The 26,015-nt window shown below is 38.0% G+C and overlaps 1 protein-coding gene and 1 pseudogene across 1 annotated transcript in view; one reads left to right on the top strand and one right to left on the bottom strand.

Moving 5' to 3' along the window:
* The window catches only part of LOC107400398 (vomeronasal type-2 receptor 116-like), an 88,066-nt pseudogene that overhangs the window by 22,012 nt on the left and 40,039 nt on the right, over positions 1 to 26,015 (top strand).
* The window catches only part of LOC143267059 (vomeronasal type-2 receptor 116-like), a 38,211-nt gene that overhangs the window by 6,116 nt on the left and 6,080 nt on the right, over positions 1 to 26,015 (bottom strand). The window contains exons 2-5 of the mRNA XM_076543847.1: positions 6,107 to 6,398; positions 4,920 to 5,723; positions 3,828 to 4,055; positions 203 to 326 (exon numbers count right to left, since the gene is read on the bottom strand). Coding sequence (XP_076399962.1) covers positions 203 to 326; positions 3,828 to 4,055; positions 4,920 to 5,723; positions 6,107 to 6,398 — 1,448 coding nt within the window. The remainder of the gene's footprint in view (positions 1 to 202; positions 327 to 3,827; positions 4,056 to 4,919; positions 5,724 to 6,106; positions 6,399 to 26,015) is intronic.

The raw sequence follows: 26,015 nt of genomic DNA, 5'->3' as shown, positions 1-26,015 counted from the left end.
ACTGTAGATGACATCCAGCTAATGAAGACTTTAGTTAGCTTAAACCTATGTCTGAGCAGTCTCCTCTTGTGAATATCACAAAGCAGTGCAGCACCCTTCCAGGCCCCTTCAAAAGTGCAGTGTGGACAGCAGATGTCATATTTCAGTTCAGATAGAAGAAGAAAGTCAATCTGAAGGATTTCTCCCTGCAGTCAACACTAACCTGTCTCATTGGAAATCTCATTTGCTGAGCAGGGGGTGCAATCAAAACAGCAGGCTGCCATTCCTTCTTGATGGATTTTTTTGAATCCAGGGTGACAATCAACACTGCACACAGCAGAGGGCATCTGAGGAAAATCAGACAGATGTTGGGCCAGGAGTCTGACTACTCCTTCAATAGTTATAGCATCTCATCATGTTGAGTAGTTAACAAGTTTTCTTTCTATACATTACCTGAGTAAACACAAGTTTTCTTTCTATACATTACCTGAGTAAACACATTTCTTTCAGGACTTTGTACAAGTCCACACATGAATATGTGAGAACAAATTGATGAAGTGTTGAAGTGCTTCTGAACTACTAAAAGTTCAAGAAGATCTAGGAGTATATGTAGTGTCACCACTGGAATGCCTGAACTGAACATCCTACCCACCCATTGTATAGCTTAGCTTTGTCAATTTGACACAAAGCAGAGCTACAAGAAAAAAAGAAACTTCATTGAGAAATTTTCTCTGTCTTATTGGTCTCTGGTCATATTGGTGACCTAATTTTTAGTTTTTCATTAATTCTGGGAAGCACCACCACACTTGATTCCATTTCTGAATTTAGTGGAAATGCTTTAAGTGTCTCTCCATGTCATATAGTGTTTTCTATGTTCAGTTTTATAAAAAACATTTTGTCAGAAAATGTCCTTTCTATTTTTCAAATGTGTTTTTTTATGTTTGCTTTCCCTGAATGGATACTGGACATCGCTCAAGCTATTTTCTGTATCTTTTTCAATGAGCATATAATTTCTATCCTATATATTTGATCATATATTTATGTGACATATTATACTTGATCTGCATATGTTGAACAGCATGACATTGCTGTAATATAGTCACCTTGTGTGTAGGGATTGATCATTCTGATGTGCTGTTGAGACCTGTTTGCCAGTATTTACTTGAGAATTTCTCCATTCATGTTCATTAATTGGAGTACAGTTTTCTTCTTTCTGATTCACTTTACCTGGAATAGTCTTTTTCCTGTTCTGTGGATATTCTGTTCTTCATTATGAGTGCAATGTTTTCTTTCTGAGCAACAGAGTATTGTTTATTTTTGAAAAAAATTCCTTGTCTGTGTGCTTTGATTAAAGAGTGGGATTCTTCAAATTCAGTTATTAATGAATGTTATTTTTGATTATTGTCAATTGGTGTTTTTGTAAGTTTTGATGTATTTCAAACCTTTGCTTTTCTGTCTGTTTATCTAGTGTAGTCTACACATTCCTGTGACATCTACTGTTTAACTTAATAAACAGTGTGAAGGAGTGTGACATGTCAAGACAGTCTGGAATTGTCTTCCTTAATGATGTTCCAGTAGCTATATATTCCTGCAATTTGTGGTCACCATTATAAGTTTTTCTATCTTCCTTAAATTATGAAGGACAGCTTTGTTGTATGTAGTAATTGAAGTTGGAAATTTTGTCTCTGTTTGAAACACATAATTGATACTCCCTCCTTTCAAAGTGTCTATGAATAAAGTTACTGTAATTATGAAGACTTTCAATGAAATTGACCTTCTCCCTTGTAACCTAAATTTCCTCTTTATTCTGCCTAATTCAGATTTTAAGTAATATTCAAAATTCAAACTATCCTTTTCTGAACCTGTCTGTTGGGCACTCTTGACAGCCTCCTCTATCTGGATGGCCATATTTCCCCAGCATTTGGTAAAATTGTGGCTGTCATTCTATTAGAAATATCTTTGGTCCTTTCACATGTTGTCCTCCTCTTCTGCCTGTGCTTTCTTAACTTGATATTTTATTGATCTTCATCATTCCTTATTGTTTTATATAATGAGTTATATAAGTATATAATTGTATAATGAATTAATTATATATTTATGTAATGAATTATATAATTATATTGTTTTATATAATAAATTATAATTCATCTGTCTTGTTTCAAGTCCAAATAGCCTGTCTTCTACTTGAGATATTGTCTTAGTAACATGTTTAATACAGTTTGCTGTGTGAATTGTTGTGTCTTTCATTTTCAGAGTGGCAGTATGAATTCTTCATTGTTATTGTACCTTTATTGAATTTTTTTCTCTTCTTCATTCATTCATTCCTTATTATTTGCAAGTGTTTGTCTAGTTGGATTATCCTCAGAGGTAACTTGAATGCTCTTTGATTTCTGGAACATTCCTACAACTATTCTTTGAAGTCTTTGTTTAGTATGTCATTGAGTTCACTGTCACCTAAGCCTATGATTGTATCATTTGGAGTCCTGCTTCCTCACTGTTTGCAAGTTTCATTTCTGCTTAGAATTTGCATATCTAGAATATGGCACATATGGGTTTGTTTTTAGTCCTCCCTATCCTTTTGGTTGATGTTTTGTAATGTTTGTTCAAGTTAGGCCTGGTAGAAGCAGACTTGTGATTTCATTACTCTCTTCTGATCTAGTGGTACAGGCTAGTAGCTAAAACTTCAACACATTTGCTCTGTTCTCTGAGCATAATTTTCTCATCACTGTGAAAATAGAATATTAACTCCTGATTTAACTCTATCTTAGCAACTTGAGATATCACTTCAGATTAAGTTTGCACACTTTCTGGAAGTAAACCCCTTTCAAATTCAGCAAACAATATTGTAGTAGGCAATGTAGTTCAGATACCATAAAACCAGACATATCAGAATCAATACCTATGATATATCTGGGAACACATAATGGGATATTTTATTTTCAAATTTTTCAAAAGCCAAATTATTATAATTATGAGTCAAACCAAACAAGGAAATAATACAAACCTTTCTGTTTATTTTTTATTTGTTTGTTTGCTTGAATGAGTTATGCAAGAATTAAGGCACAAAGAAATGCTCTCATAATGAAGGATTCCTTTCGAAATTATGATTGAGGGCTGGAGAGGTGGCAGCAACCTATCACATTTGCTGCTCAATCCCCCAACTCCTACACTTAGGCTCAAAATTGTTTTCAGGCACTGGGTGTCATAGTCCCTCTGTGGGCATGCTTACATACCTAATACTCATATGGAACAAATATATACAGGCAAAACATCCATATACATAAAAAGTATAAAAAAAAGTTTTAATTAATAAAATATCTAACGTGGCCCATGAAAATGTGAATGTATTGTTAGAGAAGTGGGGGTTTTAGGACCTTCTAGTCAAAGTACTTGAATAAAATTATAGAATATAAATTAAAGACTTGCATATCTGTTCCTAGTTCCAAATCTTTCCTTACAAATAGCTTCAGTCTTTCCAGCATGTGGATTAGAGATTCAACAGAAGAGATGAAAATCAATGGGCAGCAATCGGAATGGTACCAAGAGAATATTGATAAATTTACTGTGAATAATATCAAGTGGTCATATCTAGTTTTATATTTGTTTACAAAGCAGAATGTGTCTGATATGATAAAAATATATCATATGTTTGTCTTAGATTTTCAAAAACTTACCAAAAAATCATATTTTTAAAAAATGAAGGGAAGAAACATCATCCAGAAGTTTAAAATTATGTCTTTACATGATCATCTATCTAATTTCACTAAGTCACAGAGAAACCCAAATGGCCTCACTTGACAGTGGTTACACCTCGGAAGTGTACATCAGTACATTTTGGTCAGACCCACCTGTCTAATTCCTGTGGCCCACTCTATCATATCTTCATATAAATGGAGCTGTTGTTCATGTGGAAAATATGGCATAAATTCTCCTATTTTCACCTTAAGTCCAACACCATGGGGGAAATTAGAAATGTGGTAAATGCCATACTCTGCTTGTGGTTTTTCTTTCTGATTCATATGTATTACATCTCCAGCAGGATTAACAAAGTGCATATTCTTCAGATATATGTGAAGCTGAAAGATAGGCAACATGCTTTATACTATATTCCTTTATTTTAAGTCTGAAGATGATTTTATTTCATCCTAAGACAACTTTATTGAAGGTGCCCAAGGGAGAAACTCAGTGAAAGCATGTGAATAAAGTTATTGTGTTCCTACAATTTTAGTTCTCTCAGGGGAAACCATCAAACACAAACACAGAAAAACACACAAACATCAAACATAAATATGCACCATAAACACACACACACACACACACACACACACACACACACACACACACAAACACTTCCACACAAACACCCATGCAGAGGCACACACATAATACAGCCACATTCATTAATACACATACACACTAACACACACATACAGACAGACCTAAGCAAGCAAAAAACACACACACTGAGACACACACTGATAAAAATATTCACAAAGAGACACACACAAAAAATATATGCTCATATATACAGTCACGAACAAACACAGGAGAGAGATATTCATACATGCAAAGTACCACATCTATACGCATGCATACAAAGTCACAGAAATACATTTAGACACCCACAAAGATACAAACACATACACAGAAACAAACACAAAACATACAGAAAATCAGATGCAAATGTACTCACACACAGGTACACAAGTAGGTATTGAACTGAATCAGCACTATTTCCTGTAATATAGCTATCAGAGAATCACGAGGGTTAAGGTCCCCAGAACATACCTTGGTGTCAGAATCAGGTGAGTACACTTATGCAAACCATCCCTTATAGCAAACACCACATACATGACAAATATTGGTTTCGGCATGTGAAAGACTCTTTAGAGATTATAGCATTGATGACACCAAGTACCATCCACTGGAAGATACAGTACCTGTGAGCAGTCAGAATCCAGTTCTCTCAGAGTTGAGACTGGCTGGTTTTCTACTTGTTGAAGAAGCATTTCATGGAGAGCATGGGCCACAGCATACACGGCATTGTATATATCATAAGCATCATCACTGAAGGCCATGTCAAAACTCTGTAGCATTAACCATTCCAGTGAGGCATTGAATGAGCAGTTCTTCAGTGTCTTACAGTTAGATGTTGAGGCTTCACAGCTAAAGTACATCCACCCCAGTTGGGCCAGGAATAGGTCTGTGTATTTGGAAGAGTTCAATGTCTGAACAAAATTTTTAAAACCAGAAATCTCAGCATGGTGGTGTTCAAAAGCAAGAGTCCCATGTAATGAGTCAAGGATGAAGTCTCTCTTACTTGTAATGACATCCCACTGTGAGGTGGTGACCCATATTCTCTGTATCCCATGTGATACCCACATTCTAAAGCACACAGCTAGAGTACTGTCTGTGTCACCATAAATGATAACAACATTTGTGGATGATGTCTCAATTTGGTTTTTATACACTTCAGCTCTTGACATGTATAACTCCATGTTGACTGGGATCATGATCACAAAGGATAAGCAGATTCTTTGGACTTCACTTTCTCCTCTTAGATCTGAGAGAAATTGGAGACCCTGGTCATCATCTGAGATGGCCAGCCCAACCCAGTTCCAGTTGAAGTGAGTCATGAAAGAGACCATGGCCAGGGCCAGAGCTGTGTCCTTGGGGGCCATCTGATACAGACTGGGAAACTGTTCACGATCACTCAGGATAGGATTGAAATGTCCATAAGTGAGCTAAAGGACATAGAACACAGGGAGCAGCATGAGGTAGAGGACTGTCAGAAATCTCAATGGAAGCCCTGAGGTATGTGAAGTACCGGTTTAAATGACAGGAAGGCAATTTTCCCCTATTACTACAGTTATACTACACTGTTAGAAACCTGCAGAAAATTATCTTTCTACAATTTGTTCAAGGAAAATCACTTTGACTGCTAATTATTCTTCTCATCTACATATCAAACGATGAACTGGGAATGTCCCATTGAGTGGCTGATTAATTACACTTGAACTTGATTTACATTAATGTGAAGCCAATCCCCCCCCATATACTCCCCTCAGCATCAGGCTTAGCCAAGAAATGAGAAAGATTTCATATTTTATCACCCAAACAACCTCACCTGTGGATATTTGTAGAGCTCAAAAAATTGTGCCAGGCTCATGGATGGTGCTAACATTGGTCCTGTAATCATTATACGACATTTGATCTTACGTTTACAGATGTAGTTAACAAGAGGTCTATACCTTTTGGTAGTAACGTATATGAATTTTTGAAATGCTTGTTTATCATGATAATTGTCTGTGAAGAAGTAAAACACGAGAGACACATTTGGTAGAAGATATAGACTCCTGTTAATTTCTTCCACAGCAAAAGCCAAAGGCAGAGCAAACTTGTAGTTTTCAGATGGTATTCTAAAAATAAAGACACAGGATTTAGTATGGATAAGGCTCTATAGATGAATGCTTTGTAGTTAATATAAGGATTATCATGCATTCAATGTCATTTTCAGATATAGCTTGACAAATTCCACTGTGTTGTAAGGTTGGAAACACAGGAGATGCTTGAGAGCTTGAAAAAAACCTAAACGGCTGATGAGAGTGGATGTCACAAAAATGAGAAAGGTGATATTGTGTTCCCCAAAATATCGTGTACCTTAATAAACTTATCTGGGGTCAGAAAACAGAAAAGCCATTAGTTAGGCAGTGATAGCACACACCTTTAATCCTAGCATTCCAGAGATAGAAATTCCTCTGGATCTCTCTGAGTTCAAGGCCACATTGGAAATAGCCAAGCATGGTGACACATGCCTTTAATCTCAGAAAGCCAGCCTTTAATCCTAGGGAGTGGTGGTAGAAAGCAGAAAGATATATAAGGCATGAGGACCAGAAACCAGAAGCTTTTGGCTGGTTCAGCATGTGGCTGGTTAAGCTTCAGGTTTTCCAGCAACAGTTCAGCTGAGAGCCATTGGGATGAGGACACAGAAGCTTCCAGTCAGAGGAAACAAGACCAGCTGAGAAGTTGACCAGGTGAGGTTAGCTGTGGCTTGTTCTGTCTCTGATCTACCAGCATGGACCCCAATAACTGGCCTCGGGTTTGATTTTATTAATAAGAACTTTTAAGATTCCTGCTACATCTGGCGCCCAACGTTCATGTTACGAATTCATGAAAAAGTTGTTTGTCTGTGGCCTTGTGAGCCCCAGCTCAGGCCTAAGTTACACTCAGCCAGTTGTGGTGGTGCATGCCGGTAGGATTTGCTGAAGGAGACAGAGACAGGAAGATCCCGAGTTTGAGGCCGGCCTAGGAGGCTTGGGAGAAGCTTCGGCCTGGACTGAACCACAAACAGTGGTGGGACCATGGAAGCAGTGGCTACTGCTCCACATTGCCATCTCCTTCTCATCGTGTTGGTGACTGTGGTGATGCTGCTACTGGAACAAAGGGTTTACTGCTGCTGGTTCAGAGAAGAATTGCCAGGACCATCGTGTTACAAGAAAGCATCGGCAAAAGTCAGTTTGGAAAAATTTGGCAAGACAAATGGTGGGGAGAAATTGTTGTGAAGATTTTCTGTTCTAGGGAAGAATGTTCATGGTTCCGAGAGACAGGCATTTATCAGACTGTGATTGCTCCAAACCACAGAGGAAGCACAAAAAGAAAAAGTCTGCATGGAACCATGACCACACCTAACAGTGACTTTGAAATCTTCAAAAGGACTATGGTAAAGCTATTAAGCTGATTAACACCCCGGAAAGATCTGCTTTGGACTACAAACTGCTTAGGACAATTTTGAGATGGCTAGCTGAGATGATCCAGCCTGACAGACTACTTGAACAAAGACTTGAAACAAGCCCTGAACTTTCATTTTATGCAGAGACTGGACAAATGATACAGGACTTGACAATTAACCCAAAAATTTTCTTTTCAAGATTCCCTAAAGATATCTTCACCCCTAGAAAGCAAAAAGAAAAAGAGAATAAGATATGAGATAGATCATTGAATCTACTCTGAGAAAAAAGATAAAGAAATAATAGGATAAATAGGTAGATCATTGAATCTATACTGAAGAAAAAGGGGAAGATATAAAAATGACAAAAGGTAGACTACTGAATGTATTACGAAAAAAAGAGTGAATATGGATATGATAAGATAAAAAGGGAGATTATGGCATCCACTTTTAAAAAGGAACTACTTGTTTTAAATAAGTTAAGTAATGAAAATTTTTTGGTCTGAGTTTATCAGATGTTACTGGACTGGACATTGTTAATATATATAATGGAGTTTTCATCTGAATCTGTCAAATGTTAATGGACTAGACATCATTAATGTAAGTTTTGGCTGTATATATTGTATATACTTATTGGATAGTCTTTCTTGTATTAGTTACAAGCTTTCTTTAATTTTAGACAAAAAGAGAGGAAATGTGGTGATATTGTGTTCCCCAAAATATCGTGTACCTTAATAAACTTATCTGGGGTCAGAGAACAGAAAAGCCACTAGTTAGGCAGTGATAGCACACACCTTTAATCCTAGCATTCCAGAGATAGAAATTCCTCTGGATCTCTCTGAGTTCAAGGCCACATTGGAAATAGCCAAGCATGGTGACACATGCCTTTAATCTCAGAAAGCCAGCCTTTAATCCTAGGGAGTGGTGGTAGAAAGCAGAAAGATATATAAGGCGTGAGGACCAGAAACTAGAAGCATTTGGCTGGTTAAGCATGTGGCTGGTTAAGCTTCAGGCTTTCCAGCAGCAGTTCAGCTTAGAGCCATTGGGATGAGGACACAGAAGCTTCCAGTCAGAGGAAACAAGACCAGCTGAGAAGTTGACCAGGTGAGGTTAGCTGTGGCTTGTTCTGTCTCTGATCTACCAGCATGGACCCCAATAACTGGCCTCGGGTTTGATTTTATTAATAAGAACTTTTAAGATTCCTGCTACAGTTCTTGTCCACTTTGACAGAAATTTCATCTTGGCATTTTAAGTACTGGATGCACATTTGATAAATGATATATGTGTGTATTTGTAGGAAGCTTGAGAATGTAGTTTTCCTGGGGGCCAGAAGAGGAAGCTGGATCCTGCAGAGCTGGAATTTTAAGTGGTTTTGAGGTGCCTGCCAACATGGGTGGTTGAAACTGAACTCAGATCCTTTGACAGATCAGCAAGTGTTCTTAAGTGATGACTCATGTCTACAGCCCCAGTTTATTACTACTTTCTATATTCTAGATATTCATTAGTCTAGTACAGCCAGTAGATATTCCATTTGTATGGGCTGCCTCTTAACATGCTCATAGCATTTTTGAATGCAAACAAAACTAGTTTTATGCAATCACACTTGTTAAAATGTGGTCTTATTTCCTGAGTTATTCTATATATTTAGATGTTTTCTCCATGTTTTCTTTATCAGATTCATACTTTCTAGACTTACACTAAATTTTTTGATCCTCAATGTCTGTTATGTCCCCCTTTTCATTTCTGATTTTGTTGATTTGGATTCTCTCTCTGTCTTTTGGTTAGTTTGGATAAGGGCTTGTCAATCTTGTTGATTTTCTCAAGGACCCAACTCTTGGTTTCATTATTTTTTGTATTATTCTCTTAGTTTCTAATTTATTAATTTCACCTCTCACTTTGATAATTTCCTGGCATCTATGCTTCCAGAGAGACTTTGCTTCTTCGTGTTCTAGAGCTTTCAGGTGTGCTGTTAAGCACTATTGTTTGGGGCATAAATGTTCAGAATTGAAACTTCATCTTGGTGCATCTTTTCTGTGATGAGTATATAATGCCCTTATTGATCTCTTTTGATTGATTTTAGTTTGAAGTCTATTTTGTTGGATATCAGGATGGCTACACCCACTTGTTTCTTAAGACCGTTAGAGGTGAAATCAATAAAATAGAAACTAAGAGAACAATACAAAAAATTAATGAAACAAAGAGTTTGCTCTTTGAGAAAATCAACAAGATAGACAAGCCCTTATCCAAACTAACCAAAAGACACACAGAGAGAATCCAAATCAACAAAATTAGAAATGAAAAGGGGGACATAACAACAGACATTGAGGAAATACAGAGAATTATCAGGTCATATTTCAAAAACCTCTACTCCACAAAACTGGAAAACCTAAAAGAAATGGACAATTTTTTGTATAGGTACCATATGCCTAAGTTAAATCAAGACCAGATAAACTATTTAAATAGTCCATAATGCCTAAGGAAATAGAAACAGTCATTAAAAGTCTCCCAACCAAAAAAAGCCCAGCACCGGATGGTTTCACTGCAGAATTCTACCAGAACTTCAAAGACAAGTTAATACCAATACTCCCTAAATTGTTCCAAATAAGAGAAACCGAAGGAACATTACCAAACTCCTTCTATGGGGCTCCAATTACCCTGATTCCTAAACCAAACAAGGATACAACAAAGAAAGAGAACTACAGACTGATCTCCCTCATGAATATTGATGCAAAAATACTCAATAAAATACTGGCAAACAGACTCCAAGAACACATCAGAACAATTATCCACCATGTTCAAGTAGGCTTCATCCCAGGGATGCAAGGGTGGTTCAACATACGAAAGTCCATCAATGTAATACACCATATAAACAAACTCAAAGAAAAAAACACATGATAATCTCACTAGATACAGAAAAGGCATTTGACAAAATTCAACACTCCTTCATGATAAAAGTCTTGGAGCCTTACCAAGGGAACTTACCTAAACACAATAAAGGCAATTTACAGAAAGCCAACAGCCAACATCAAATTAAATGGAGGGAAACTCAAAGCAATTCCACTAAAATCAGGAATGAGGCAAGGCTGTCCACTCTCCCCATACTTATTCAATATAGTACTTGAAGTTCTAGCCAGAGCAATAAGACAACATAAGGAGATTAAGGGGATACAAATTGGAAAGGAAGAAGTCAAGCTTCCCCTATTTGCAGATGACATGATAGTATACTTGAGTGACTCAAAGATTCCACCCAGGAACTAATAAAGCTTATAAACACCTTCAGCAACATAGCAGGATACAAGATCAACTAAAAAAAATCAGTAGCCCTCCTATATACAATGGACAAAGAAGCTGAGAAGGAAATCAGAGATACATCACCCTTTACAATAGCCACAAATGACATAAAATACATTGGGGTAACACTAACCAAGCAAGTGAAGGACCTATATGACAAGAACTTTAAGTCCCTGAAAAATGAAATTGAAGATGTCAGAAAATGGAAAGATCTTCCATGCTCATGGATAGGCAGGACCAACATAGTAAAAATGGCAATCTTACCAAAGGCAATTTACAGATTCAATGCAATCCCCATCAAAATACCAACACAATTCTTCACAGACCTGGAAAGAATAATACTCAACTTCATATGGAAAAACAAAAAAACCAGGATAGCCAAAAGAATCCTGTACAGTAAAACAACCTCTGGAGGCATCACAATCCCTGACTTCAAGCTCTACTATAGAGCTACAGTAATAAAAACAGCTTGGTATTGGCATAAAAAGCGACATGTGGACCAATGGAATCGAATTGAAGACCCTGAAATTAACCCATACACCTATGAACATATAATTTTTGACAAAGAAGCCAAAAGTGTACAATGGAAAAAAGAAAGCATCTTCAACAAATGGTGCTGGCATAACTGGATATCAACGTGTAGAAGGCAGCAAATAGATCCATATCCGTCACCGTGCACAAAACTTAAGTCCAAGTGGATCAAGGACCTCAACATAAATCCAGCTACTCTGAACCTGCTAGAAGAGAAAGTAGGAAGTAGTCTTGAATGCATTGGCATAGGAGATCACTTCCTAAATATAACACCAGTAGCACAGACACTGAGACAAACAATCAATCAATGGGACCTCTTGAAACTGAGAAGCTTTTGTAGAGCAAATGATACAGTCAATAAGGCAAAGCGACAGCCTACAGAATGGGAAAAGGTCTTCACAAACCCCACATCTGACAGAGGACTGATATCCAGAATATATAAGGAAGTCAAGAAATTAGACATCAAAACGACCAACAGTCCAATTGAGAAATGGGCTTTAGAATTAAACAGAGAATTCTCAACAGAGGAAACCCAAATGGCTGAAAGACATTAAAGGAATTGCTCAACGTCCCTAATCATCAGGGAAATGCAAATCAAAGCAACTCTGAGATACCACCTTATGCCTGTCAGAATGGCTAAGATCAAAAACACTGAAGACACTTTATGCTGGAGAGGATGTGGAACTAGGGAAACTCTCCTCCACTCCTGGTGGGAATACAAGCTTGTCCAACCACTTTGGAAATCAATATGGTGCTTTCTTAGAAAATTGGGAATCAATCTTCTCCAAGATCCAGCTATACCACTGTTGGGCATATACCCAAGTAATGCTCAATCATACCACAAGAGCACTTGCTCAGCTATGTTTATATCAGCATTGTTTGTAATAGCCAATACCTGGAAACAACCTAGATGCCCTTCAACTGAAGAATGGATAAATAAATTGTGGCACATGTACACAATGGAATACTACTTAGCAGAGAAAACAATGACATCATGAGGTTTGCAGGCAAATGGATGGATCTAAAAAAAATCATCCTGAGTGAGGTAACCCAGACTCAGAAAGACAAATATGGTATGTACTCACTCATAGGAGGATACTAGATGTGGAACAAGGATGACTGGACTGCTACTCACATCACCAGGCAGGCTACCTGGAAAACAGGACGCCAAGAAATACATGGAGATCAACCAATGATGGAGAAATGAATGAGATCTACATGAACAGCCTGGACATGAGTGGGAGCAATAAAGGGCGAGGGTCGAGGGAAAGAGAGTGGGAGATCCCAGCTGGATCAATTACAGAGAGGGAGAACAAGGAATAGGAGACCATGGTAAATGAAGACCACATGAGAAAAGGAAGAAAGAAAGTGCTAAAGAGGCCCACAGAAATCCACAAAGATACCCCTACAACAGACTGCTGGCAATGCTCAAGAGACAGCCGGGACGGACCTACTCTGGTGATGGGATGGCCAAACACCCTAATAGTCATGCCAGAAACCCCATCCAAGGACTGAGGATTCTGAAATCAGATATCCAGGGCTAGACCCCCGGGTGGAGTGCTGGGAGTCTAACTAGTGAGAAAGAGGAGGGTTTATATGAGTGAGAATTGTTGAAACCAAGGTTGGATGAAGCACAGGGACAAATAACCAAACGAATGGAAACACATGAACTATGAACCAAAGACTGAGGGGCTCCCAACTGGATCAGGCCCTCTGAATAGGTGAGACAGTTGATTGGCTTGATCTGTTTGGGAGGCATCTAGGCAGTGGTATCAGGTCCTGGGCTCGCTGCATGAGATAGCTGTTTGAAACCTGGGACTTATGCAGGGACGCTTGGCTCAATCTGGGAGGAGGGGACTGGACCTGCCTGAACTGAGTCTATCAGGTCGATCTCAGTCCTCGGGGGACTACTTGATCTGGAGGAGGTGGGAATGGGAGGTGGGCTGGGGCGAAGGGGAGGTGGGCAGGAAGGGAGAGAACAAGGGAATCTGTGGCTGTTATGTAGAACTGAATAGTATTGTAAAATAAAATAATGTTTTTCATCCATTTGGACTTGATTTTGGAACAGGAAAATGGTTGGGAGATACTTCTTTTCAACCCCTGGTTGGCTCTTTTTCCACTAGCATTTCTTTAGTAGGCTATGTCTTCTCCATTTTATATATGGGGGGAGAGCCTACTCATAAATTGAATTTTTTCCTAGAGGGTATTTTGATAATGTTTTTCTCTTCTCTCAATTTCTTCTGGGTCCTCCTCAACTACCTACCTACCTACCTTTATATTTTTTTCTATTTTTCTTTAAAAACAAAACCAAAAAGAGGAGAAAAATGCAAAGAGAACATCGCAAGGGGGTTTAGGGATTCAGCTTAGTGGTAGAGCACTTGCTTAGCAAATGTAAGGCCTTGGATTTGGTTCTTGACTCTGTAAAGAAAAAAGAAAAAAATCAAAAAAATGAAAATTAAAATAATAATCAAAAACCAAATAGACATCTCTTTCCATAAGTTGCTGTGTGAAGTGTCTCTTATGACAACAGGTTTAGATATCAGTTTATGAGTATAAAGGAATATCATTAGAAATCATTCCATTGGCTTTTTCCCCCCATTCATGTTTAGTTCTATCCTAGGTGTCTGGGATATCCTGATTCTGAGTCCTGGTCCTCAAGGGGGATTTCCCCTCATGGAATGGGTCTTCAGCTGTGCCAGTCATCTGTGTCACTCTCACAATTTCTGTACCACATTTACCCCCACATACCTTGTAGGTGGGACAAACTGTAACAGCCAAACTTTGAGCAGAGCATGGAGACTACTGCAGAAGAGGGAGAGGATTGTACGACCCATGGGGGAAAGAGCACCACATGAAAACCCACAGAATCAACTAACCTGGCCTCAGAAGGGTTCACAGAGACTGAAAGGACAACCAGGGAGCCTACATAGGATTGACCTAGACTCTCTGCCTGTTTGTTACAGTTGTGTTAATTGGTCTTCATTACACAGCAGGATGGTGTCTCTGACTCTGATGCCTGCTTTTGGGACCTCTTTCTCCTGTTGTACTTCCTGATCCAACCATGGTGATATTTGATTTGTCCTATAATGCTGTGGGATAATCTGTATGTCAAATGCCCTGATTGGTCAATAAATAAAACACTGATTGGCCCGTGGCCAGGCAGGAAGTATTGGCGGGAATAACTGAGAGGAGAATTGAGCGAACAGGAAGGTGGGAGGAGATACTGCCAGCCGCCACCAGGACAAGCAGCATGTGAAGCTGCCTGTAAGCCATGAGCCACAGGGCAAGGTATAGATTTATAGAAATGGATTAATTTAGGATATAAGAACTGGATAGCTAGAAGCCTGAGCCATTAGGCCAAACAGTTTAAATAATATAAGTCTCTGTGTGTTTATTCAGTTGGGTCTGAGTGGCTGCAGGACTGGTAGGTGATAGAGATTTGTCCTCACTTTGGATCAGGCAGGACTGGAGAAAACTCCAGCTAAAAATGGTGCCCAATGTGTTGGCAAGAGTTTCCACCCAAAACCCAAGTAAAAAGATTCTAAATCGGAGCTATAAACAGTTCCTAGTTGTCTCTTTCAAGTTAGCTGCAGGCTGTGTGTTTGACCTACTATCTACTATGTCGGGTTCCTGCTGTGTGTGCGCTCTACCTACAGTATGGCAAGAATGAGGTCTCTACAAGTGGCACATTAAGCTGCGTGGAGGATTCAGCCTTTGCTAGTACAAAACAAAAAGAGGTTTCTGGTCTACATGCTGCTTTGATAGAAGTATAGACCCACTATTTCTAAGAGCTGATGTCTCCTAGAGCTGGCAGAAAACATGCCACCTCCATGTTTGGAAGTTGAAGTGGGCAGAGCCAGCAGCCACAGCACCATTTCAGTCTTATAATGCTGCAGTATAAAGCAATAGGCTCAAGATAATATAAAAAATAAGCCACATAAAGATGGCTACCACACAGAGAATCTGGATTATGTTCTCTTTGATGTTCGTTACTGAAGAAAAACATTAGCTTGCAAAAGTTGTTGAGTTCTACCAAAATGTATATTTTAAAGGTACCTTGACTTCAAAATTTGGATGTAAGGATATGTTACTTTGGAAAGGAGGCTCTGCTTTTTTTCCACAGAAAGCAAGAGGCTATGGATTTGTTCCAGATTAAGATACATCAGGTTTGAACATCCAAGACCCACTGAAAGATCTCCGATGACACCATGGCCCAGATAATCCATATTCAGATGAGATTCAAGGCAACAGGCTCAGACAATACATTCTTACAGGCTACTCCAAAATCCTAAAATTTTCTTTGTGTCCCCATAAGATACAGCGCCCCCCTCCAGCAGGAAGTAGTAAGAGAAGCTAAACCCAAATTCCCAAATATAACAAGCTGGCGGTGGAGATGTGTAAAAGTTAAAAACTTCCTTAAAAAAAGAAATGAGGAAGTGCTGTGGGATAGTCTGTATGTCATATGCTCTGATTGGTCAGTAAATAAAACACTGATTGGACAGTGGCCAGGCAGGAAGTATAGGTGGGAATAACAGAGAGGAGAACTGAGAGAACAGGAAGGTGGGAGGAGACACTGCCAGCCACCACCAGGACAAGCAGCATGTGAAGAAATTGGTAAGCCACAAGCCACGTGGCAAGGTATAGATTTATAGAAATGGATTAATTTAAGATGTAAGAACTGGATAGCTAGAAGCCTGAGCCATTAGGCCAAACAGTTTAAATAATATAAGCGTCTGCATGTTTATTTTATAAGTGGGATGTTGGACTGCCAGGACTTGGTGGGAGCTTGAGAGAAATTCTCAAGCTACACTATAATGTGATTTTATTTATATGTTAATAAATAAAGTTGCCTCAGGTCAGAGCTAATAGAAAGCCATAGCAAGAGCCAGGCTGTGGTGGCACACACCATTAATCCCGATCATAATACAGATAGATCTCTGTGTGTTCAAGGATACAGCCAGCATGGAGACACATGCCTTTAATCTCAATACCAACCATAGACCTGGAGGTCTGTATAGACAGGCAGTGATGAGGAGGTCATGTGGTTTGGTTTACAGCCAATGAGAAGGCAGAACAGAAAGTCAATAAAAAGATAGATACACAGGAAAGAGGTCTCTTTCTGAGGGGAAGAACAGCAGTGGCAGTCAAGGGTAAGAAAGGGTTTTTAGTCTCAGCTCTTAGCTACTGCTCTGACCTGTTGGGCTTTTAACTCTGCATTTGTCTCTGTGTTTCTTATTTAATAAGACTGTTATACCTACATTTGGTGCCCATGTGGTAAGAATTCATTAAAAACTACTTGGTTGGCTTGACTTCGCCACCAGATTTCCCACCTCAGTGGGCCCAGCTCCCTGCCTGGGCCTACCTTAGCCTAGCAGACCAATAGTATCTTATGGCATGTATTTCCCATTTGTAAAGCAAATGTTAAACTCCTGGTCAGCTTATAATAAGATTATACCACAGGACTGGAGAGAGCTGATAAATGCTGTTCTAGAACCCGGGGCACAGCTGCAGTGGCAAATGTGGTTCAAAGAGGAAGCTAAAAACATAGAAAATCAGTGGAGGGCTAAAGGTACACAAATCTCTCAGGCTCAGTTTGTTGAAGAAGGCCAATATGCTGCAATACAAACAAAATGTTCATATGATGTCCAAACCCTAATTCTATGTCAAATGGCAGCCTTGAATGCATGGGACAGAGTTGAGGAAACAGGAAAGAAAACTGAGTCGTTTATAATGGTTATACAGGGCTCAAAATAATCCTTCATGGATTTCTTACAAAGACCGATTTCAGCACTAAAAAGAATGGTATCGAATTCAGAAGCTAGCTAGATAATAATGAAATGTTTGCCTTTTGAGAACTGGAATGCAGCATGCAAGAGAATAATCAGGCTGTTAAAGGCAAGATATGCACCCTTGGAAGATTGGATTAGGGACATGCTTAATGTTGAGACTCATGACAATGATGATACGTGGATAGGAGAAGCAATTTCAAGAGGTTTGAGGAATGTCAGATCTTTTGGATTTGGAAAGCAAGGACATTTGAAAAGGGACTGTAAACAAGGCATTCCTAGAAACAATGTTTCTTCAAGAAACAATGGCAACAGAATTCCCCTTCCTTCTGGATTATGCAGAAGGTGTGGTAAGGGAAAACACTAGACCAATGAATGTAGATTAACAAGGGCCAGGCAAGGTAATACTTTGCCTCAGTCTTCGGGTAATCCCAGAGGAGCCTCAGGCAGGCAACAACAGCAAATCCAGCTCAGTCCTTTCCTGCAGTCATAGAGGAAACTCCTACTCAGAGCAATGAAATAACCCAATGCCTATTGGAATAAACCAGGTTTCTTGGGGTAATGGAACAACTGAGACAGAGAAAACAGAAAATTCAGGAGAAACCATGAAGAAATTTTTGGGCAAACTTCTATAAATGAACAAGGACCAAAATTAACAATAAAAATAAATGGTGTTTTGTTGTCTGGTCTGGTGGACATAGGTGCTGACATTACCATAATTGCACCAGAATTTTGGCATTCAACTTGGCCTCTTCAGGAGGTAAACATTCACCTGTTAGGGATTGGAACATTATTGCAAGTGAAACAGAGTGCAAGATGGCTCAAATGTATAGGTCCAGAAGGACAGAGAGGAAAATTAAAACCATATGTGGCTAACATGTCTATGAACCTGTGGGGTCAAGACCTGTTGCAACAATGGAATACTCATATTAACATCCTTGCAACCTCAGAAACAAATCATAAACTCGCACATGTTTCTTAGAGAAATTTTAGAAGATCTTGTTCTAATGGGTGGTCACCAGCCATCCATATTATGCAAGAACAAAATACAACAAATGATGATCTTCCAAAGACACCTTTAATATAGTTAACAGACAAGTCTGTATGGGTTCATCAATGGCCTTTAACAACAGAGAAACTCCAGGCTTTAGAAAAGCTAGTAGAAGGACAGTTAAATGCTCAGCTTATTGAAGAACCAACCAGTCCTTGGAATTCTCCTGCATTTGTTAATAAAAAGAAATCTGGAAAATGGGGAATAGTAACAGACCTTTGACCAATTAACAAAGTAATTCAGCCAATGGGCTCTCTAAAATCTGGAATTTGTTTGTCTACTGTATTACCAAAAGGATTGCCTCCTACAGTTATTGATTTAAAAGACTGTGTCTTTTCAATACCCTTACAAGAAAAAGACAGAGAAAGATTTGCTTTCACAGTGCCTACTTACAATAATTCTCAACCAGTTAAGAGATATCAATGGAGGGTCTTCCCACAGGGAATGTTGAATAGCCCAACTCTGTGCCAATATTTTGTATAACAGTCATTGGAAGTGATAGGTTAAAAATTTTTTCTAAATCTATAATTTATCATTATATGGATGATATTTACAAGCCGACCCAAATCCAGATACATTAGAAAGAATGTTGGAAGAAGTAAAAAAAAATTGTCTTGCTGGGGATTGCATATTGCTCCTGTAAAGATAGAAAGAGGAGATTCTATTAATTATTTAGTACATAAAATAGGTCTACAAAAAATTAGACCCCAAAAGGTGAAAATTAGGAGAGATTGATTATAGACTCTTAATGACTCTTAAAGATTATTTGGAGACATTTCCCATCTACGAACTATTGTTGTGGTAAAATATGATGAACTTTATAATTTGTTCAAAACCTTAGAAGGTGACTAGGACTTAAATAGTCCAAGAGAATTATCACTTGAAGCTGAGAAAGAATTGGCCTTGGCAGAAAAGAAAGTACATGAAGGACACATGGATTGTATTCATCCAAACCTGGATTGCACTTTGGTTATTTTACCCTCTAGGCATTCTCCTACAGGAATATTAATGCAAAGGGAAGATATTATATTGTAATGGATATTTTTGCCAAATAAACCAAATAAAAAATTAAAAATTTATGTGGAAAAAAATCTCAGACTTAATTTTGAAAGGAAAAGTGAGACTTTGTCAATTAGCAGGAATAGACTCAACAGAAATTTTTGTACTTTTAATTAAGAAAGACATTGAAATGTTATGGACAGAAACTGAACCTTGGCATAGAGCTTGCAGTAATTTTTTGGGAAAAATTAACAGCAAATATTCCAAAAGTGATAGAATTGATGTTATAAAGAGAGCTGATTGGATTTTTCCTTGAATTGTATGGGAAAAACCCATATCCGAAGTTCATACATTTTATACAGATGCAAACAAACAAGGAAAGCCAGGTTACAAATCATAAAATTTAAGGAAAGTGGTTCAAAGTCCTTATAATTCAGTCCAAAAATCAGAATTATATGCTATTCTGTTGGTATTAATGGATTTTTCAGCACCTCTCAACATATTACTGAGTCTCAGTATGCTAAAAAGTGGTATTACCTATTGAAACTGCAGAATTTATTCGTGATGAGTCAGAATTAAGTTCACTATTTATTCAGTTATACAATACAATCAGGAAAAGGAGTCATGCTTCATATATAACTCATATTCAATCCCATACTGGTCTGCCAGGCCCTCTAGCACAAGGTGATGATGAGATTGATAAATTATTGTTAGGAAATGTGCTTGAGGCCTCAGAATTTCATTAAAAAAATTATGTCAATATTAAAGGTTTAAAAAAGATTTTTCCATAACCTGGCAACAAGCCAAGGAAATTGTAAGGAAATGTCATACTTGTTCCTTTTACAATCAAACGCCATTACCAGCAGGATGTAACACAAAGGGTATTCAGAGGAAAGAAATCTGGCAGATGGATGTGTTTCACTTTGTAGAATTTGGAAAATTGAAATATGTACACCACACCATTGATACTTATTCAGGATTTCAATGGGCAACTGCTTTGAGTTCTGAAAAGACTGATTGTATAATCACTCATTTGCTAGATGTTATAGCCATCATGGGTATACCTGCACAAATTAAAACTGACAATGCCCCATCATATGTCTCTGTTAAAATGAAACCGTTTCATGCTTATTACAATATAAAGCATATTACAGCTTACCACATAATCCTATGTAGTGGGTAGCCATTCCAGCTTTGATCTGGAAGTTCCAAGCCTCATTGAGACTCTGGCAATTGTCAGGCCTACAAGGCAGGGCCAGGGGAGGCGCCTAGAGATGCCAGAGCTGGATGGGCGAGCTCTCTCTCTGTTCCAGGACCCTGAATGATGGAGGTGGACCAAGCAGAGCTCCAGAGAACATGGCTGAATTGCTATACACCTTCCCCAGACCCCACAACGTATGTATCCCTTAATTTGTAAGTTACACCATTAAATAAATATCCTTTTAACTACGTGGAGTGGCCTTAATAATTTCACCAATAATCCTACAGACCAAGTAGTAATAGAAAGATCAGATAGAACTCTAAAGGATATGCTAAATAAACAGAAAGGGGTAACAAAACCCCCAGAAATAGACTGCATATGCTCTATTAACTTTGAGTTTTCTCAGTGCTAATGAGAAAGGAAAAACAGCTGCAGAGAGACATTGGATAATAGAAAAAAACTACAGAATTAAATCAGCCTATATATTTCAAAGATGTGCTGACCTCAGAATGGAAACCAGGATATGTGTTACGTTGGGGACGAGGTTTTGCTTTTGTTTCTACAGGAGAAGATATGCTGTGGATCCCATCAAAATTGATAAAGGTTCGATTTGAACAAGAGAGACCTTTAAATTAGAGGTGATAGTTCATCAACCAGCATAACCATCCAATTTAAACTAACTTATACCATTAATACATGCTTTTTCATTTAATCAGATAATAACTTGCCAAAAAGGAACATCCCCAAAATTAGTCTTGAGGAAAGGTATTTGTTTTTGTCTTTTAGGATAATGAAGGCTAAGGAATATGAAGAACACTGGACAAATGAGACAACTGAAGAAAAAGGACAAATTATCTGTCCCAAGAAAAAGAGCAAAATGATCTATTGGTATATCATGTATAAAATTTCATAACTCTTCCTAAATGTTTCTGTTTTTCTCTAAAGACATTTAACAATATTGGTCTTCTTGTAGTTCCAGTTCAATTAAAATTTACAGCTGGCTTTTGAGTTCGTTAATGGCTCTCTCCTTCTTTAAACTCAAGCATGTTGCTAAAAGAAAAATGCAAACTCTCTGTCACATGCCAGAAGAAGGAACCATCTTCTGATAGGGGACAGGAGAAAAACCAAATTAATTAAGGGACTATTCTATTACTACTAATCTCAATTCTTTGATTCTATTCTGATTCCTTAAACTTTTTTTAAAGTATGAATTTTATATCAAAATTTACAAGATTTATATTTATATATTCATATTAAACTTTGTTAAGATACTAATAATAGTCATATATTATACTAATTCTAAAAAAGGGGCTTCAGCTAGCTACCCATACATGTCTTTATGTTCGAGTCTCTTATCAGTTTTCTGCAGGAAATCACGGCCAGGCGTAACATCAACTGAAGTCTCCAGGAAGAAGATGGGGCCCCACAACAATTCCACATGGTTGAAAATAATACCACTAAGATGGCAAACATCATCTACAGATTAGCATTGAGCAATAAACGGCTCAGAGAAATTTTGAGATGGCTAGCCGAGATGATCCATTTTCAATGACTACTTGAATAAGGACTTGAGATGAGCCTTGAACTTTGGCATTATGCTCAAACTGGACAACAAAAGGATATAGCTACCTTTCCTAGAATTTGACAATTAATCAAAAATTTTTCTTTTCAGAATAAAGATATCTTCGCCCATATCCAGCAAGAAGCAATTTTTAGAATATGAAGCCCACATTCCCAAAGAGGTGGTGTGGGGCAGGTGGCTTATTGGTCTTTAAATGCATTTTGGGTCTGGGATAATTTCCATTGTTTAGGAGGGTTGGTTGCAAGTTGTTGTTAAGGGTTAGGAAAAGGACTAAGCAAAAGAGATTAGTTTTAAGGTTCTTGTTTTAAAAAAAGACAATTACTAGTTTTAAATAATTTACATGGGATTGGATTTTTTATATTGTATACAAATTATATATATTGAGATTGATATTGTTAGAAAATGCTATATGTATATTTCTAATCTTGTTCAAGATACTGTACTTATATCATTCATTTAACAATGTCATACAATTTGTTGATCCTTGAATATTAATTATTACCAACTATTAGGATATAAAAAAGTAAAAGTTAGTAGTTAGACATTACAATCAAACTTGTAGTCACATTAGGTGTGTTTTCAAGATCAAGCAGATATATTTTAGACAGAAAGGTCATCTTCAAACCCTTCAGAGATCTACAGATTATGACATTTAAAATGTTTTAGTAACTTAGATAATTTTTCTTCTTTGTTATTGACTATGAGACATGTTGGCTCCTGGCAGTACAAACTTACTTCAGAGAAAATATGTGCATTGAAGAAACTGCATATGGAGTTAACTATCATTGTGGCAAAAGTTAGACACTGAACAACAAAGTATCCTCGAATCAACTGCTGACAAACAAGCAAAATGGACAGACAGGACATGAAACAGAGGACTACTGATTCTTGCCAAAACAAGTGTGGTTGTGGCTTTAACAAAGGGCATCTTCTGAGACCAGGACAATATGGCACCATGCTTGAAGTGGCCTTTGCAATCTTGAAATGGCACAGTGCACTTTTCTTCAAAGGCAGCTGAACAGACAGTGGACTGATGACTTCTGATGTGCAGTGGAAGAGCAGCTGAAACAGTTATTCTTGAAAAGTAACTAAGCTCACGTCTCTCAATAATAGACTGGCATTTAATAGAGGCATGTGGAGAAGAAGGAGATGGCAAGATGAAGCCCCCTCCACATCGAAGAAGAATGGACAGCTGTATACAAAAAACATCAACAATTTCCAGAATTTAAAATCCTGAATCATGACATGACACTAGTGGAATTCACGTGTTTCTGGAACATGGACTGCTCTCACCAAATATGAGGTCAAACTATTGACCCTGTGAACATCATAGTTCACAAATGAGTCTGTCAGATATGCTAAGCATATAGGCTAAAGATGATGCCCCAACACTGTGGACAAACCTCGGGTAACTGTCCAGGCAGCTGCCTGTTTCTGTCAACTCACATTTTTTGGAAGCTGCTTGCATGCACTTCCTGTTTTTATTTTTGTTATGTAGTATTTACTTCTTAGGTCTTTGAGGGAGTTGAAGATTAGATAGTGATAGTTAAAGTTTAGATAGTTATAGTTTTCCTTGTTAAGAATTTTAGAAAATAAACTCTCTGAAGACTAAGTGTATAAATTTGAAAGACATTATAAGATAGTTCTGTTAGTAATATAAGTTAGGATAGAAAGTGAATCAGGTACATTTTGGACTTACCAAAATAGGAGAGATAATAGAATTATTTTCTCTGAATTGGTCAAATGCAAATGTACTAGACATTGTTTAGGTATTTATTGCTTGTATATATGGTATATAGTTATTGTATTTTTGTATATAGTTTTTCTTATATTAGTTATAACTTTTTTCCTTTTTTCTTTTTATTTCAATAGAAAGGGGGAAATATACTGATATTTTACATGTGCTGAAATGTGATTTTATTTGTATGTTAATAAATAAATTTGCCTTGGTATCAGTGCTAATAGCAACCCATAGCAAGAGCCAGGCTGTGGTGGCATACATCTTTAATGCCGATCACAATACAGACAGATCTCTGTGTGTTCAAGGATACAGCCAGCATGGACACACACACCATTAATCTCAATACCAACCATAGAAGACCTGGATGTCTGTATAGACAGGCAGTGATGAGGAAGTCATGTGGTTGGGTTTACAACCAATGAGAAGGCAGAACAGAAAGTCAATAAAAAGACAGATACACAGGAAGGAGGTCTCTTGCTGAGGGGAAGGACAGCAGTGGCAGTCAAGTGTAAGAAAGGGTTTTTAGTCTCAGCTCTTAGCTACTGCTCTGACCTGTTGGGCTTTTAACTCTGCATTTGGCTCTGTTTCTTATTTAATAAGATTGTTACATCTACATCCAACCTTGGTGGAAAAATGGGTGGCTGCTCTCAAAGCAGCTTGATATACCAGGACTCATTGATATCCACGGGATTCCTGCCTGTATCTAAAGAATAACAGTGAAGGAGCATTGGAGGTGGTGAGGTTGGAGGATAAAGGAGGGTGGACCTAGAAAGAGGGAATGGAGGGGAACCTTTGGGTGGAATGTAAAATCAAGAAAATAAATAAATAAAAATATAGTAACAATTATAAAAAAATGAAAAAGAAACGAATACACAAAGAAGACCAAGGGAAGAAAATTAAGACAAAAAGTCTACAAAAAATTCCTTTCTTTCCATTTTGTGTTATGGAAACACTCCTGTGCATGGGACTGGTCCTAAATTGTGTCTAATAATGTACTCAGTGAGACTCCACTGGAGAAAACAGATTTTCCTTTTCAAAGCAGGTAGAAGTTTCACATAGCTTCTTTTTTAGGGGTGAGATGTGGTGTCCACTTGCTCCTCACAATTATGAGACATCATTTGAACTTGTACCATTTGAACCACAACAGGTCTTGGGCATGCTCACACAGTTTGGGTGAGCTTATACATTCATCAGTGCCATTGTGTCTGGAAGACAATGCTTCCTTGGAGTTATACATCACCTTTGACTCATAATTCCATCTGTCTCCTCTTCCACATAGATCTCTGAGCCTTGAGTTGAAGGAATTGATGAGACAACTCACTGAAGACAATGTGCTCCAAAGTTCCTCACTCTCTGCACACACTGTGCAGTTGTGGATTTCTGGGATAGTTCCCATTGACTACAAGAAGCATCTCTGATGAGAGCTGAGTGAGGAACTGATGCTATGAGTATAGCAGACTATCATTAGGATTCTTTTTGTTTCTGAGTTCCTTAAACAGAATAATAGTACTATATTTTCCCCTATGTCTTTGTCATATATACACTGAGGTTCTGGGAATCTTTATCCATGTCAGGTCGAGTTCCATTTCATGGAGTGGACTTTAAATCCAGTCAGACATTGATTGGTTAAACCCCTAATATTTACCCCATTTTTGTACTTATGTATCATACAGGCAGGTCACTTGTAGATCACAAAGTCTGTAGCTGGATTGGTAGTTATAATTCTCCTCTGGTAGAATGCAGAATACCTTCCAGTACCATGAATGCAAGTCAGTGATGGTGAAAGCTTTCCAGCTTGACTTCTCCATGTTCAATGAAATAGTAAGTGGTGTGTTTTGCAATAAAGCTTTACCAGAAACTTGTGTGGAGTAATTCATAGCCTTGGGTATAGCAAATGATGTTTGGTAGTTTCCATGGATGCCCTCACCAAGATATGTAACCTTTTCCCAGCTTTAGATAAATATTTGGTGCAGAAAATGTCTAGCTGGGGCACTAGTTCCCACTTTATTTGGTAATTCTATTTAGATTTCCTTCACATGTGTAAATACTTTAGGAACCTTCCAAGTAGCTGGTTTCCAAATAGTTTTCAACTGGCCTTGAGTGTGAGTTGTCCTTCTAAACACACCAC

Source organism: Peromyscus maniculatus, chromosome 1, assembly GCF_049852395.1.
Source record: "Peromyscus maniculatus bairdii isolate BWxNUB_F1_BW_parent chromosome 1, HU_Pman_BW_mat_3.1, whole genome shotgun sequence".
Classification (NCBI taxonomy): domain Eukaryota; kingdom Metazoa; phylum Chordata; class Mammalia; order Rodentia; family Cricetidae; genus Peromyscus; species Peromyscus maniculatus.
The sequence above is the reverse complement of the archived record's forward strand: the minus strand, read 5'-3'. Positions and strand labels throughout refer to the sequence as shown.